Genomic DNA, 15,656 nt, shown 5'->3' with positions numbered 1-15,656 from the left:
ATCAGGCGCTTACTACTAGCCATATGCCACCTGGCTAATATCTACCCATATGTATGTGTGTATGCCTGCATGTGTGCTGGAGATGTAATGTGTTGTGTTTGTAGTGGGACCGTGAGGGACGGGAGGGACAGATTTATTAAAGTGGTATCATTCTTTATTATATAATACAGGCTGTTTCCGTGTAATAAAAATCCGTTCAATAAAAACGATATAACACACGTACAATAAACATGGAAATGCATCTTGTCACTGTGGGAATCATGTAATATTCCTATGCCCTACAACTTCTGTTTGTTAGCAAAATGGCTAACCTATATATACCTAGTTACCGAAGAAAATGTTTGCTTTTGGGCCATCGAAATATTTTATCAATAAACAACAGCTCTAACATGAACACGAATCAACACAAGGAGATCTAAGCGAGGAAGCGCGTGGGTGAAATAAATGTGTAGTTAAAATATGTGAAGTGACATTCACATTACGTGAATTTATATGGATTTTCCTCATCTTCTGTCATATTTTCCATCTTTTGCCAGCTTTCTAACCTGGGATTATCTGGAGGATCATCTGTTGAACAGACCAGCCGACACACGAGACAGATCTGAACATAACCGGGTAATTTGGGTGTGATACAGCGGCGGTACGACACATCCTAAGATAGCCAGCGGTTTATTGTCATAGAGGACGACTTACACTGAAGTCGATGATCGATTGAGGACGACATATCCTAAGATAGCAATCGGTTTCTTTGCATAGAGGAGGACTTACACTGAAGTCGATGGTCTATTGTGTAAGACCACCCAATTTGTCTACAGTGCCAGTAGATTGGGCCACCCTTCTAGATGGTGGACGTGTGTAAACACTTGCATGTTTTGACGCTGTCCAATGGGATAGCCAACCCTAACTCATGGCTGGTGTGAGGTAGACTTTGTTCTAGTTCCAGAGGAGTTTAGGATAGTTAACAGAAGAGGATCTGGATTTGACAGAACATTTCCTTTAGACTGTATTTATTTGTGTGTTGTGAGTGTGAGTGAGTATATATTATATTAATCTGTGTTGTACGTTATCTTTATATATAGTGTAAATAAATATGTATATACTGTATAGATTGTACTATTGTATTGTCAGTGCCGGGTAAGGCTGCGTCGCTTGTCCCACAGTTACATATAGTACATAAAAAATCACACTGCAATGTAAAGATTTAACGCTGCCAAGCTCTATAATGCATAATGCTCTCGATTTTAGCTAAATCATGGCTTTGGAATATATAGAAGACTAGGCAGCTGGCAAAAAGAACAATCCCATTAAAATGCAAAGACGTCGTATTTGTTAAAAAATGCCATCCGGATTAAATTCTACGAAAACATAAAAGACCTAAATTGACATCAGTTATGTCACTAAACTGTATTTAACTAGATATTACGTCGTTTAGATGTCATCATTACGTGAGATATATCAGAATGTATCTCTCAGGGAGGATTGGGTTATCATAAACATTAACATGTTAATTATAAATGGCTTTACGAGATATTTTGCGACATTATGGATGGCAGGAATATGTCACCATATAATGGGAGGAGGAAATTAACAACTACGTTAAGTAAGAGCAAACGAAATTAATTTCACTTCAATATAATTTAATATCCAAAGTAAGTAAAACCATTATTCACATAATCCTAGCACTCCTTCTCACACTCGCCGGATATCCGTTACACTGCCAAACACTGTAACTGAGTTCAGGAAAGTGTTTTTCCGACAAGAGTATAGCTTTAATCAAATATTGCCGATAAGAAATCCATGCCTTGCGGGACTCTAATGTTAAGTCATTAAGATGAAATAAAACAAAATTAATCAACAACAGTTGTTCGGAGTATAAAAATTAGCAGGGCCAGACCGGGATTCGAACCCTTGACTTCAGATTATTATACTATCGCACTAACCGTATTTTTTCCTTGTCAACGAAAGTCTTTTGTCCGAATTGTGCTTCAGTTACATGCATAAACATACGGAACCTAAGGGGAGGTTACTGTTATAGTAAAATATACAGAACAGTTCGACAGGGATCCTTAAAAGAAGTCACATTAAAGGATCACTGTCCCGTTACAGACGAAATACTAAAAAAATCCATCGTTTTTTTATACCAAGTAAAACCTCCATTTAATTTCAGTTTTGTATATAACTGAAGTTGCTAGGACTTAACAAGAGACCATCAGCTGGTCAGAAAGCTCGGTTACCCAGAGCCTATGTACTGTGATGGGAGTTCCAGGGTCTGGGTCCCAAGTAGGATTCGGTTGGTCTGTTAGAATATTCTTAGAACACGTTTATTGATTACAATTTTTATTTCATTGAATACAATTTAAAGCAAAGTTGCCCGAGGCATAAGTTTCTTTTCAGAAATGAATTTATAATTTTGTCATGTTAAAAACGTGTTTAGATGAGCAGTTACAGTTTTAAGCAGTGGTACGGGATCCTTAAACCATGTAGATAAGTATTAATATAGTACAGGTGTGGGTTTTATTCCAGAATAATAGTACACACACAAATATACACAATCACACAGTTGGCAGTAATAGTCTAAGGTCATAGCGTTAAAGTATAGCAATATGGAAAAGTATCTAGTACGCTGTTATCTATATATTGAACACTGACTAAACATCGAACCATAACAATATATTATTGCGGTATTGTCGATATAATTAACATTATACCTTAATTAGTTTCATTTATCATAAAACTTTATACTTCTAAAAGAACATTCATTACATTAAATCTGGACGGCTTAACGGCGGACGGAATGCAGATCGACATCTAATCGATAAGCAATGCGATAAGGTCACCTATATGCTATGCAAATATAAATGGCATTTTCGTGAATGAGTCATAGCATGCATAAGTCATCTGATAACGTTATACGGTCAAAGGGCTGATCAGTCTTCACAGCCAACTTTAGGACTTTTCACGGTCAGGGGACAGAAACCATAACTCCCACGCTTTGGCGGACTCGCAACAACAAGGTCAAAAGCGAGGTATTGCACGTGTGGGATGATTTGTGAGGGCTATTAACCTGGCTTAATTATCTAAGATGGAGAAAACTATTATATTTCTTTGTGGATCGTTACAGGTTACAAAAGCCTGGTGTAGCCCACGGGAGAATGTGTACGATCACGCGAGACATTTTTTGAATTTCTGACAGTGATGTATACTGTTGTAACATATCTATATATTTCTGGAAAAAATACTCATCCTTATCTGGTTGTATGTCCAGTTTGCCATGCAAAACCTGAATTGAATAATGCTGGAACAAAGACTATCAAAGCTGAACAATGACGTCACGTTAACATAGCATTATATAGCACTAAATATTTCAATCCCACTCTTGGTTCAATTCACCGATTTGATCTATGGGTATAAACCAATAAGTTACTATCAAAAAGACATGGTTTAAAGCGACTGTTCACTAGATTCCGGCAAAAAAGGCCTACAATCACCATTATACATTAAGCAAGAAGATAATCATCTCATTGTGCACATAAATGAAAAAATAAAGGGTTGTACACGACGTCTAGGCAAAGAGCCTAATATGCAACCGTGAAGAGGTGAGTTTTTATGTCCTTCTTGTATCTATAAAATATAAAAAAAATTCAATCCAATTTTGTTTATACAACATATAGTTTAGGGCTGCAACGATTAATGGAATTGTTTCATAACGGGATATTTTCTCGAGTATCGAATCAGAAGGTTTCGTTTGCCTTTATCGAGATATCGAGACACACTAACAGTAATGAATTCATCAACCAGCCCTTGTTATTAATTTCTAAAAGTTGTTATTATTGCTTTGGAATCCTTCAGTAAAGATTTGGTCCACTGTGAAGTCATAACAACAAATACTAGAAAACTTTTAAAATATCTTTTGATAATAGCTACCATTTTCAAAATTGCACACTATCCTTTAAAAATCGACTTTTAAAGCAGATACCTTGATACGTATTGTATCGTAAGCATCGTACATCGTACTGCGATTCGTACCGTATCGCATCGTGAGGTATCAATCGTTTCATTTCTATATCCATATACATTGAGCTTTAATTTAAAAAAATATGTAAACGTTAAACAAATGGTAGTGTTTAACACAATTATTTCCCCATATATAGAGTATTAAACTTTACTTTAGAAAAAACAACTTTAGACTTAAATTTTAGGAGAGGCATTGTATGCTACTGTACAAAAGCAGAATGCCTTGAGATACCTTTTATGCATACAGGCGGACTGTGTACCGTAGGGATTAGTTCGGGAAACATCACCCAGTATCTTCAATACACCCTTGTCAGTCTGCCTCACCGTACTCTCGAATGTCGCGTTCCCGGGGACGGTTCTTATCACGATCAGATATGTTTGGTCATTCTTTTGTTCGGGAGTCAATATCCAACTAAGCAAAGTGAACTTGGTTTCTTTATCAACTTTCCTTTCGAGACTATTTTCGATAGACCTTGCTTCTATAATCGTATATAAGGACAACTTAGCACACTTATCGCGTACCGGAAGTAGAATTTCATTAATAGATTGTAGTAGAAAGTTTGCAATTGTTTTTACAATTGGTGCTGATTTATCAATAGGATGCGATGCGTAACATGCACAATAAGTCTCAGGAATCTTTGCATCTGCACACGACTGCGTTTCAGGGAGGCGTTTGAAGATGCTAATAGACTGCGGCGCCAGGTCATTGCCTCTGACGTCACTCGCCCGACCACCATACCTTTTATGTAATACGTCTCGAAGTGCCTCGTGTATATTGAATACCGTTGTAAGTTTTTTCTCATTTGCTTTTAAGTTTTCAACAATCTCTGGATATCTCTTTTTTAACACTTCCGGTAGCACTATTGATATAAACGGCATCCTATCTTCGATTCGCCCTACATATGTGTTTCGTATTTCATCCTGTCTTGATCCGTGATCGCTGTAGAAAACAAGAACGGATTTGTTCATATGTCCCTCCATATGCAGCCATTTCAGCAGCTCCATGAAATCGTTATCTCCGTATTCTAGAAAATTTACGTAATTATGCGCCAGCTCATTGAGCCAAGCAAATGCAAATTTTCGCTTTCCTTTGTATGCATGCACGAATTTCTTGAAGTAATCAACGACTAACATGTGGTTTGGCCGGTTTCCGTAACACATTCCTGAGGACGTCTTCATCTTCATCGCCTTCGATTCAAAAAACATAAACACCTGATCTATCATATATTGCATTGGCTGAATCTTCCGCATCGCCAACCATAAAGGTCTGCTGTAATGGGTCGTAGGCGGTTTAGAAAATCCTGCCGGTACCGAATGATCAAATGTGGCTATCTCGGGCCAGTCCTCGCTATGCATTGTGACATATCCTTGTTTCTCAAACTCATACCAGATAAAGGGGTAGCTGTCAGAAAATGCCTTTTGGTAATCGACTTTAGATTGTTCCACGGATTTCCCACATAGTAAAGGTACTAGATTAGGGAACGTGTTATCACCAACCTTGTTGTAGCCTTTCAGAACATGCCCTCCGAGGGTTTCTGTTAAATATTTCACAGTTTTCGGAAGTTTCCGAATAGCTCCTAAACGCGAAACAGAATCTATTCCAAACATAAATACACTGAGATCTTCATCTGTTTCCTCTTTTATCACTCTTGTTTTTTCTTTTGATTTTCGGTCTATTTTCTGATGAAGGTTTTCATAGACCACTTTTCCGGACGGATTTCGACACCGTACTATAAAGCAATCTGCTGGCACGTCAACGGGACCTGAGAAAGCTATTTCAGTTTCAAAGTTGACCTTGAAATCGGTCACAAGGTTAATCGTGCTGTACACACACTTTAATGTGGCATTCTGTGACGGCTTATATATACTGTCGTTAAATCTTAAGTATCCAGATTTGTCCACCAAGGTGAGCGACGGGGTGGGGTCGCACTCGAGCGGTTGAGGATGCCAGCTATAGTATTTGTTAATAGTAGGGTCATTTATGTCAATATCAGGTAAGATGCATTCACTATGAATATCCTTATGAATAAACACGTACTCTGGCGTTTTCATATAAGTGATGTATCCATATACCATACATGCTACAACTATCAACATGAAGAGCACTAGACATGATTTAGTACATCTTCTTTTAATCAAGTATAAATAACGAAAAACTGAGGGCAACATCTTTGTAATGTTTCTAAAGAAACCCATTTCTCTGTATCAAACAAAAACACGTTTTTAGAAACTCGGGCATATGCACGACCATCCTTTATGTTTACTCCACAGCTATAAATATCACCTGGTACACTCTCTATAGCATTTCAAAAAAGAATCAACATCCGATTGATACACGAAACTGACCATTTCTCAAATATTCCGCTTTCTGATTTCTGCCATATGTCTATCTGTCGAAATCCATCTTCGAGCATCGGCGGCCTCTGTTACATGACCACTAACTGCAACAATAAAAAATAAAGGGAACTAGAATAATTCGTGTATATTTATAAGTCAAGGGCGTAACCCGAACAGTGAAGAGAGTAGCAGGTTGTCTTTTTGAAGAGCATTTCGCTCCTTCACAAAACACTAGCATTGCATAAAAACAAAAAAAGAAATATATTAGAATATTACTAATATTTAAAAAAGAAGCATCTAGTCTAGTTTAACACACTAACCGAACTGTTGCCCAATGACACTGTATAGAACATAGCGGGTTAACTAAAGCGTGAAGAAAGATGCTGAATATATACATGCATTTAATATAAGACACCATGCTGTATGACTATGTACAGCATACTTCCGTTATATTTCATATGGTGATGTTTATATATCTGCGACTAATAATGAATGTTTAATTTAAATTTTAACCTATGTTGGTAAATTGTGGGATCCAAACGAATATTTGTGTAAGAATATAAAGATGATATTCATTATTCATACGTGCATAATACGTGCGGTGTTTACAGTATATTTTCTTTCTCATTTTTTAAGTGAATTGTGATATCCAAGCAATTACACGTGCAAGTGAATATGGCAAAAATAATATCATGTCGTAATACGACTGCAGTGTAAATGTTTATATAACAGTGGTGAAAGTTCAGGACTTAAATAAATAGAACAATCAAATTATCAAAAATCTAGAAAATTAATGGATTGATGTACACTAGTTATATCATGATGCGATAATACAGAAGGTATTTGGATATGTAATACTTGTTTTGTTATTACATAGACTGTATACCTATATGTATCACTATATAGGAATAACTAAATACGAATCACAAATTACATTGCTATTTCTTTAAAGTTATATTGTAAAATAAGCAAACAGGGTCCTGGTTAATGCAGACTAAACAAAAGCCTGATGAAAGATGAGGATTTCGTTTTACTAGTTCAGTTTTTCATAGATGTAAAGCAGAGTGTGATGATACAAATTTAATCAACAGAAAAAAACTTGGATTTAATACAGTTATGCTAAGCAGTGTGTAAATTACAACTCTCGAACACGCAGGAAATGAAAAGGCGAAGATAATCAGTTAGAAGAGAAATCTTCTTCTCTTTATGAAGAAAATAGCATATCACAATGTCCTGTAAAAGAAAATTTACACTAAGTTTGTAGATATAGAAAAGAGGTTGGAGAAGTTCTACGAAACCAAAACTGAGGGGGAAAGAGTTAGTTCAAGGTCACAATATATCTTAAAAGCAGAAAGGCCAAACATTTAGTTTTCTTGGGCTAAAAAGCCCAGAGGCAGTGTGAATAAGTCATTAATTGCTATATCAGAGTTGGAACGTTTTAGTACTTCGAGTTAAGATTTAATAATAACAAGCGTGAAGTAATTCCGCTTGGAAGAAATAGGCAAAGGAAGATACAATGGACATGATAATGTTATGTTAATGTAACAAGACGTCCAATGTGGAGAATTTCTTTTTAGCGTAATCGAGGTGTCTTTCTTTGAACACTAAATCAAAATAAACACACGGAAACATTTGAAGGTTACTTCCGACGGGAGAAAGAGGTATGGCGGAAAACTGCCCGTATTTCCCTAAGTCGGCATTTATGAAAACAAGAAAACAAATTAAGAAATAAAACATTTCGTGAATCAAAAATGCATACAAAAGATATAGAACCAATTGAATATGAATTTTTAAACTGCTGAGAAATTCGGTATTGCTAATATAATACTGCAAATATACACTATATCTATGAAGTGATGGGGTTTCCCGGACTTAAAAAATACTTTCAACACTTTCCCATCTTTGGACCAACTTTTGAATAAATTTTTTGTGACCGTGATGTAATATGCAAAAACAAATCGTATTACGGAAAAGTGGTCCTCCTTTGGGAAAGTGCTCAAATAATGAAAAACAGGGTTGATCAAGTTTCTTTATACTGCGACAGGTGTTTCTCGGGTTAAATCCAGTTTGTAATTGCCAATATCGATATGTTCTATGTAGCCGAATGTGTAACGCAGTTTACTTGTGACTAAAAATTAAACGGTGCAGGTTCGAATCCTCCCTCAGTTTTTTTTTATTTAAATATTTAGGCATGTGATCATTTTCCTTAATAAAGCAATATTTTGTTTTTCAAATCGATGGAGAATTTTGTTTACATTTTAATAACATACCTATTGATTTATCAGTTTTGTTAGTAATAATTTCGTTACTATTTAGTGCGACATGCGGATTATCGCCCGAGATCGGATACTTTCTCAGAACTCATTCTGAATGCTACCGATTTACCGAACGCAGGTAGTAGTGATGAAAATTAAATCCGTTCAAAACTGTTTCGTATAGATTGGACGATCTTGTATTACATATAAGCGTATAATTTGTTATAAATCAATATAAAAAACGTGAAATAAGCATTGCGTTGAGCCTTTATCGTTAAACGCATGTATTAATACCCATGGCCTTAAATTCGTCTGTTTACAATAATCTATTCTTAGACACAGGATTCCGATATAGCTACGTATACCTGTATAAAAATACCCGAGGACGCGTCATAACAGTGCACGGTTGGATGCGCGCACTAGCGTAACATAACTTTGGGGAAATAGGCATACCAACCCGCCATACCTCTTTGTTAAAAACATTATTGTTCTGAGTTTTTAAAATACAGTTTTCTAGTTTTTTGTTTCTATTAGTAGATTGTGTACATGTATATGACAGTCATTCGTAACAGTTTTCTACCGATATGAGTACGAAATCGCGGCTGCTTCTTAAGTGAGCGGAAACAGATAACACGAGGATTGCAGTGTTCCGTCATTATTTATGCTATCGCTTAAAAGTGTATATGAAACCTTTCTATCAAATTAATATTTTCAAATCCCCAGAATCCTGCAGAGTGTAAAAATATTGTAGACACTGATTACGAAACCAATTAGTAAAGCTATATTTCTAATGTTTGAGCCTATTCAGTGTGCCGTTCTCTTGCTTTTGTTAAGCCGCCATTGTAGTTGAAAGTAACACCTAAGTATGTAAAATTATCCCGTATTTCAAGTTCGCTACCACCAAACGACAACCTATACTGTTTAGTACTTGTTCTTTTCGACAATATCATATTTTTAGTTTTCTGTGTGTTTACTGTTAATTTCCACTTTGTACAATAGGCCTAAAGTTCAAAAGCATTCAATGCAGATTGTAGCCCTTGTGGTGTTCCGACAGAGGAGCGGTGTCATCTGCATACAGTAAAATAAATAATCGCACATACATTCCAATTGATTCAAGACATAGTCAACAGTGTGTAACCAATTCCTATCATTTTCCATAAAAAGTCTTTCAAGTCAAATGCCCCCCTGTTTTAAACCGATATTACTCATGAATCTATCTGATTGTTACCAGACATTTTTACGCATGACTTTGAAAGTACAGACTTTATATTAATTACTTTAGAAATTGCCCCATTAATGCGACTCTTTTGTAGTTTTTCCATAATCCAGCTCTCCTCATAGAATCGATTGCATTGGAAAATTTACAACAACCCCCCCCCCCCCCCCCCCAAACACCTGGCAGAACAAGGTCGAAAAGCACTATTTGCCATAAAAATGTATGTAAAAAGGATTATTTTAATATATAATCTCATATTGCTGTCTTTGACACGTTTGTCAATAGTATGTTAATGTACGGTTCAGAAATGTGGGGATTTCATAAAGCACCCGAAATAGAAAAATTGCATATTGAATTTTAGAAATCATTATTAGGATTAGGAAAATCTACAAACTCTGCATTTCTTTATATTGAATTTGGAAGATCTCATCTAGAGCTGTTAAAAAGTTAAAAAATTTAAGTATTGGATTAAATTACAACGTTTTGATAAATGTGTGCTGAAAGCTTGTTATGATGATATGGTTGAAAATAAAGACCCCTGGATCCTTAACTTAAAACATGATCTTTCAAGCGTCGCCCTTGGATACATGTTTGTGACTGATAGTATTACTAATTCTAGTGAAGTATATAAGCAGCGATTATGTGATAGTTTTCGTCAAGATTGTCTAGAGAAAGTTCATTCTTCTTCTAAAGGAATAATATATCAGCATTCAGTGGACAGTATTAAATTGCAACCATATCTTCATAAGGCAATTGATTTAAATTATCTAAAACATATTTCTAAGATGTGTTCATGTGTTCGTGGCCTGTTCATTGAACGTGGCCGTTACAGAGATATACCTAGAGAAGAAAGAAAATGTATTTTATGTAATGAAAATGATATAGAAGATGAATTTCATTGTATAATTAAATGTAATCGCTATTCAGACCTCCGGTCTAAATTTATAAAGCAATATTATTTCAAAAGGCCTAGTATGTTTAAATTCGTTCAATTACTCAAAATCGATAACACAAAAGAACTTAATAATTTAAGAAAGTATTTATCACTAGCGTTTAAACGTAGAGCAGATTTATTAACAGGTCATTACTAGAACAGGTCATGTTGTTAATATACATGTTGTATATCAGTTTATTGAATACAAATTATATAATATACCATTATATTGTCTTGTCTGGGTGAATGAGAGTGAAACAGGTTCTGGCGTGTGTATGAATGTGAGTATGATGATGTAGTGTGAGTGTCATTGATGATGATGAAGATGGTGTGTGCGAGTCTTTGTGAGTGTGTCCTTGTGAGTGTCTTTGTCTTATCTGTAATTGCCATAAGTTGTAAAACTTCAGCAAATAAAGAACTTGAACTTGACCCATATGCCTTATTATTAGTGAGGCTTATCGCTTCTTTTCCACCTCCTCCCCCTCCTCTACAATCTCTCCGTCTAAAATAACATCATATTCCATCAAATTATTTTCTATATCAAATCGGTCCTCTACATCACCAGTGTTAATATTTTTGAAATACTCCTAGGCCTATAGCTTTTCTATATCTATATCTGTTCATCAACTATTTGGTTTTCCAAAAGGCTTTCGTATCAGTCCTTGCTACGTTTCTTATTTCTTTTTCCATATTTTCATGATGTATTTTATAATTTTTGTTTATTGTCGATATTCTTTACTTATTTTCTTCAACCTTTTTTTATTCCAAACAGTTTTGCTATACATATACTCGTTTTTTACTTTATGAGATTCTTTCCTTTTTTTTAATTCACTCATTTGTGAACCACGGATTTCGTATTTAGTATATGTCTACTTGGCCTGTTTTTTTGTTTCAGTTTATTTACCTATTTCCTTACCCAAAACACCGTTTTAGCAGAATTTTAAACACATTGGATAATTCTTTAACAACTTAGCAATTTGAACATTTTCACAGGGTGATTCTAAAAATATATTCAGTAACTCATCACTGTTTTCTAACCTTCCGTATACAATGTGCTGAATAACATGTACAAACTCATCTTTTTTTCTATTTTAAACTTTCCAATATATTCTATATCTTTTTTTTTACCTTTGTCCTTGGCGGGAGTAACATCAACTTCTAATTCTACTATGCGTATCAGAAAATAACGGATCATTTTCGACTATTTCAGAGCTTCTAAAATCATATAGTCCACGAGACTGGCCCATTTACATGTTGTCTCCCCAACATTTACATCTTTACACCAAGCTTTACACATTTTAATTAAGCGATATCCAGAACTGTTCATTCTAGCTGTATCCTTACTGTACCTTTTAAGCGGTATTCCATGTCTTGGAGGTTTTCATAAACATAAGTTAATACAGTTAATCTTTTCACTCAAATTTAGACATCCAATAAAACTTTCATCCGAGATAACATTATCCTGCTTACATTGTGTTTTATCATTAAAACCTCCAATTAAAGCCACATTTTTATCATTTTGTACTTAACAAGTAATTTCATCCTCAATCTCATCGAATGCTTCAGGCGTAACTTATCGTCAGACCCCTGGTGGGATGTAAACACACCCTATAAGCAAGTTTCAAGCTTTCAAGTTTTATTTTTTACACTCATGACACACAAGGTGTGTTACAAGAGGTCAACATCTTAATACATTTCAATTACATAGCAAAGTGAGTACAGATGTTTTATACAACATGTAAATATATAATACTACAGAATAATAGCACTGCATTTGTCTTATGTCAATTAAAGCCTTAATTGTTTTTTCTCTAGAAAATGACTTATTTTAGGTTAAACATTTAAATTACAAATAGAAATCATTCCTTTTAGCTTAAAATTGCTGTTATTAGCAGAGTAGCGTCAGTTAACACGCCACTTAATTCCACCCATTTCACATATTCAGATTTTGTTTTTCTAACTATTAAACATGGTTTCAGAGATTCATTGTAAATTGTGATAATACCAACAGATGTTTTAATGAATTTGTGTCTGTGTTTTGCACGGTAGATATATCCTTCTGGCAACACGAGCAGAGTATATAAATTGATAAGGTCATGGTTATGTGTCCCGGACCCAGGACAGACAAAGTTTTAGGTCTTGATTTGAGATATAAGCGGGGTTGTCAATTCAATAGAATTATACACTGTACTTTAAAATATTGCTACATGTTATCTCTCAAAACAAACAAAAGATACCGATATCTATATTGTGTAGATCTTAATGCTGAGAGACACAATGCCCTACCTTCGTACGCATTAATGACCCGATAACGTCCTGTGTCTCGTAGCTTTGTTTAAGGACTTCATCACGAACACACGTGTGTGTTGCTAGCTAAATTTACTTCATGAAGTATCTTTGAAATAGACAATGTTTTTAGGTCATAACATGTTCTTTTATATTTGAGATCAAATAGCAGTTTCATTGAAATTTTTAGCGAACAATAATGTTTGAAATTACATGTAATTACTGTAGTATTAGATACGGTTGATTTGAACTTCTGTTCAGACAAAAACACATATAATTTTAATCTAATATATACTACAGGAATATTTTCAATTATCATCAAGCAAAGAATTAAGTATACGGAACTTACTTCAGCACACAATTATAGGTACTTGGTGTGATTATCATCCTACAGAACATGTCAGGGAATGGGACGGTAAACGACAATATATGATCAGATCGCGTCTGTTGCGACATGTTTTCTCATCCGGGTGAGCAATCGTGCTAGACGTGAACTATTTTGGTATATCCCCTTCAATTAATATCTTCGTGTACAACTACATGTATCAGATATACATGATATGGAGGAACATGTTTAAATATAAAATGGATTTCCTCCAGTAAACCTACCTTCTCAGTCCAATAGCCCCATGTAAAGTCACAAAGTATGATGAGAGGTATGTCGTAGTAAAACTACACAATAATATCCCCTTACAGCACTGGATAACGTATTATAACGGTGAAACAGGTAACGATAATTTAAATATGGCGTTATCGTTCAACTGCTTACCACAAACAGTGCACAGAATGGCGACAACGGTATGTGTGAATGGACACACAGTCGGCTGTTATCAGTAAAGACAGCCGTTCGGTATCTGCTCTATTTGAACATGTCTAGCCAGGCAAATATGTAACAGTAGATTTCGCGGTGTGTTCTCCTTTCTCCCACTTTTTAAAAAAACAATAGAGGCAGTAATGTTGTGATAGCAGTTATAGTCTGTTTCATATATATTTTACCTGGTTTATACCTGTGTTCTCCCACATTACCTGTATCATATATACAGTAATGTCATATACATGTAGCTTTGATATAGTCTATTTACATCATTTTTAGCCATTTTTTTCATATCATATATACAATTTTCATCAGCTAGATCTATACAAAATACATAATGCTTTGATTAATTTAAACTTAAATTTAAATTGATTTGATTTAGGTTGAAGCAAATTCATATTGGAGCATTATTTTCAGAGAATGTTTTTTACCAATAAATGCGTCTTCAGTGTAATTATTAATAACTTAGTATCACTCATTAGATTATTTTCCCCTAAAACATAATCATTAGTTATGTTTCTATTTGATAACCCCGTATGGCTTGGGTCCACTGATATTTCTAGTTGATAAAAATGAATCTAAATGATGACCGTTTGCAGATCTAGAGCGATTAATCACTATTAATAGAAATTCATTTTCTGTCCGGTAATAAAAAGTGGATACATTTCATAACCTAAATGTTCGTCACTTAATTGATACTGTGGTGATTAAACAAGTGAGATTGTCCAAGCTGTATGTATTGTAAGTATATAAGGAAGTGGAGGGTGAGGTCTCACACATTCCCCATCAACCACCAACATTGCAAATGCACACATTCAAGTGACGTTTCTTCGGAACAAATTTGGAAGACAGAACATCGCCTACAACGGATACATTTACTGTGTTAAGAACAACAGAGGTGAGCGTGTATATTGGAGATGTACCATCCCCAATCGTCCAGCTACCCTTAGTACCCGAAACAACATCCCTACTGGAAACGGCCGCCATCCCCACAACCACACACATGACCATGCTAAGATCGTCGCCCAGGAGATTATGGAGACCATTCGTACCCGCTGCGTGAAGGAAGTGAAACCAATTCCCAGAATCTACGAGGAGGAGGAGGTAACCAAGCTTCGATCCGATGATTGGAACGACGACACAGAAAACACGGTCAGACAACTACCCACCGTCAGTCCAGGAAATACAAGTCAGCAACGAGATAACGCGCATCCAACACGAAGGAGGACAACTGAGACCAAGAGCAAAATGCTACCGTAACATCAACAGCCGTCTTATAATTAACTGACTAAAGGAACGCTTGGAGAATGGTACAATAGATGTAATCCACTACGCCGACACAGCATCCCATCTTTTGCATTTAAAGTGACATTGTGATAAATGTGCTTGTTATGAAATTTTTATTTGGTGCTTTGCTAGGATTTCTTAAAATTATGGACTTTTCATTATCTGTGCTTTTTATGGACTTTCCAATAATTCACGTATAGTAAGTTAGTGCTATTATATTAGTTTCATATCATGTATCTTTGTGCATGTGTGCATTTTATGAATATGATTGATTTGATTAACCAGTGATAAGTATTCCATGTGTACATGTACTTAATTCGTTTTATATATTTTCATTCCCAGCTATGCATCTGTTTTTGCATATTTGATAATGTAATACATGATCTCTGTCTTTACTGATTATATTTGTCATAAATTGCTTGCTAAATTTAGTTCTATTTTATGAAATATATATATAACATACATGCATGTACATGTATGTAAATGTATAGTAAAAATGTATAGTAAAAATGT

General features: G+C 35.2%; 1 protein-coding gene across 5 annotated transcripts in view; it reads right to left on the bottom strand.

Moving 5' to 3' along the window:
* Positions 1–13,977, bottom strand: part of LOC110453777 (stimulator of interferon genes protein-like) — a 45,701-nt gene extending 31,724 nt beyond the window's left edge. The window contains exons 1-3 of one of the 5 annotated variants that reach the window (XM_021502915.1): positions 13,652–13,977; positions 4,247–6,455; positions 1,962–3,621 (exon numbers count right to left, since the gene is read on the bottom strand). In XM_021502915.1, coding sequence (XP_021358590.1) covers positions 3,576–3,621; positions 4,247–6,210 — 2,010 coding nt within the window. In that variant the 5' untranslated portion in view covers positions 6,211–6,455; positions 13,652–13,977 and the 3' untranslated portion in view covers positions 1,962–3,575. Of the gene's footprint in view, positions 1–1,961; positions 6,456–13,391; positions 13,529–13,651 lie in introns of those variants that run through there. The other 4 variants (XM_021502918.1, XM_021502912.1, XM_021502913.1 and 1 more) reach the window with 4 other exon arrangements.
* Between the last annotated feature and the right edge of the window lie 1,679 nt (positions 13,978–15,656).

Source organism: Mizuhopecten yessoensis, unplaced genomic scaffold (assembly GCF_002113885.1).
Source record: "Mizuhopecten yessoensis strain PY_sf001 unplaced genomic scaffold, ASM211388v2 scaffold7507, whole genome shotgun sequence".
Classification (NCBI taxonomy): Eukaryota; Metazoa; Mollusca; class Bivalvia; order Pectinida; family Pectinidae; genus Mizuhopecten; species Mizuhopecten yessoensis.
This window is presented reverse-complemented; position numbering and strand designations above follow the sequence as displayed.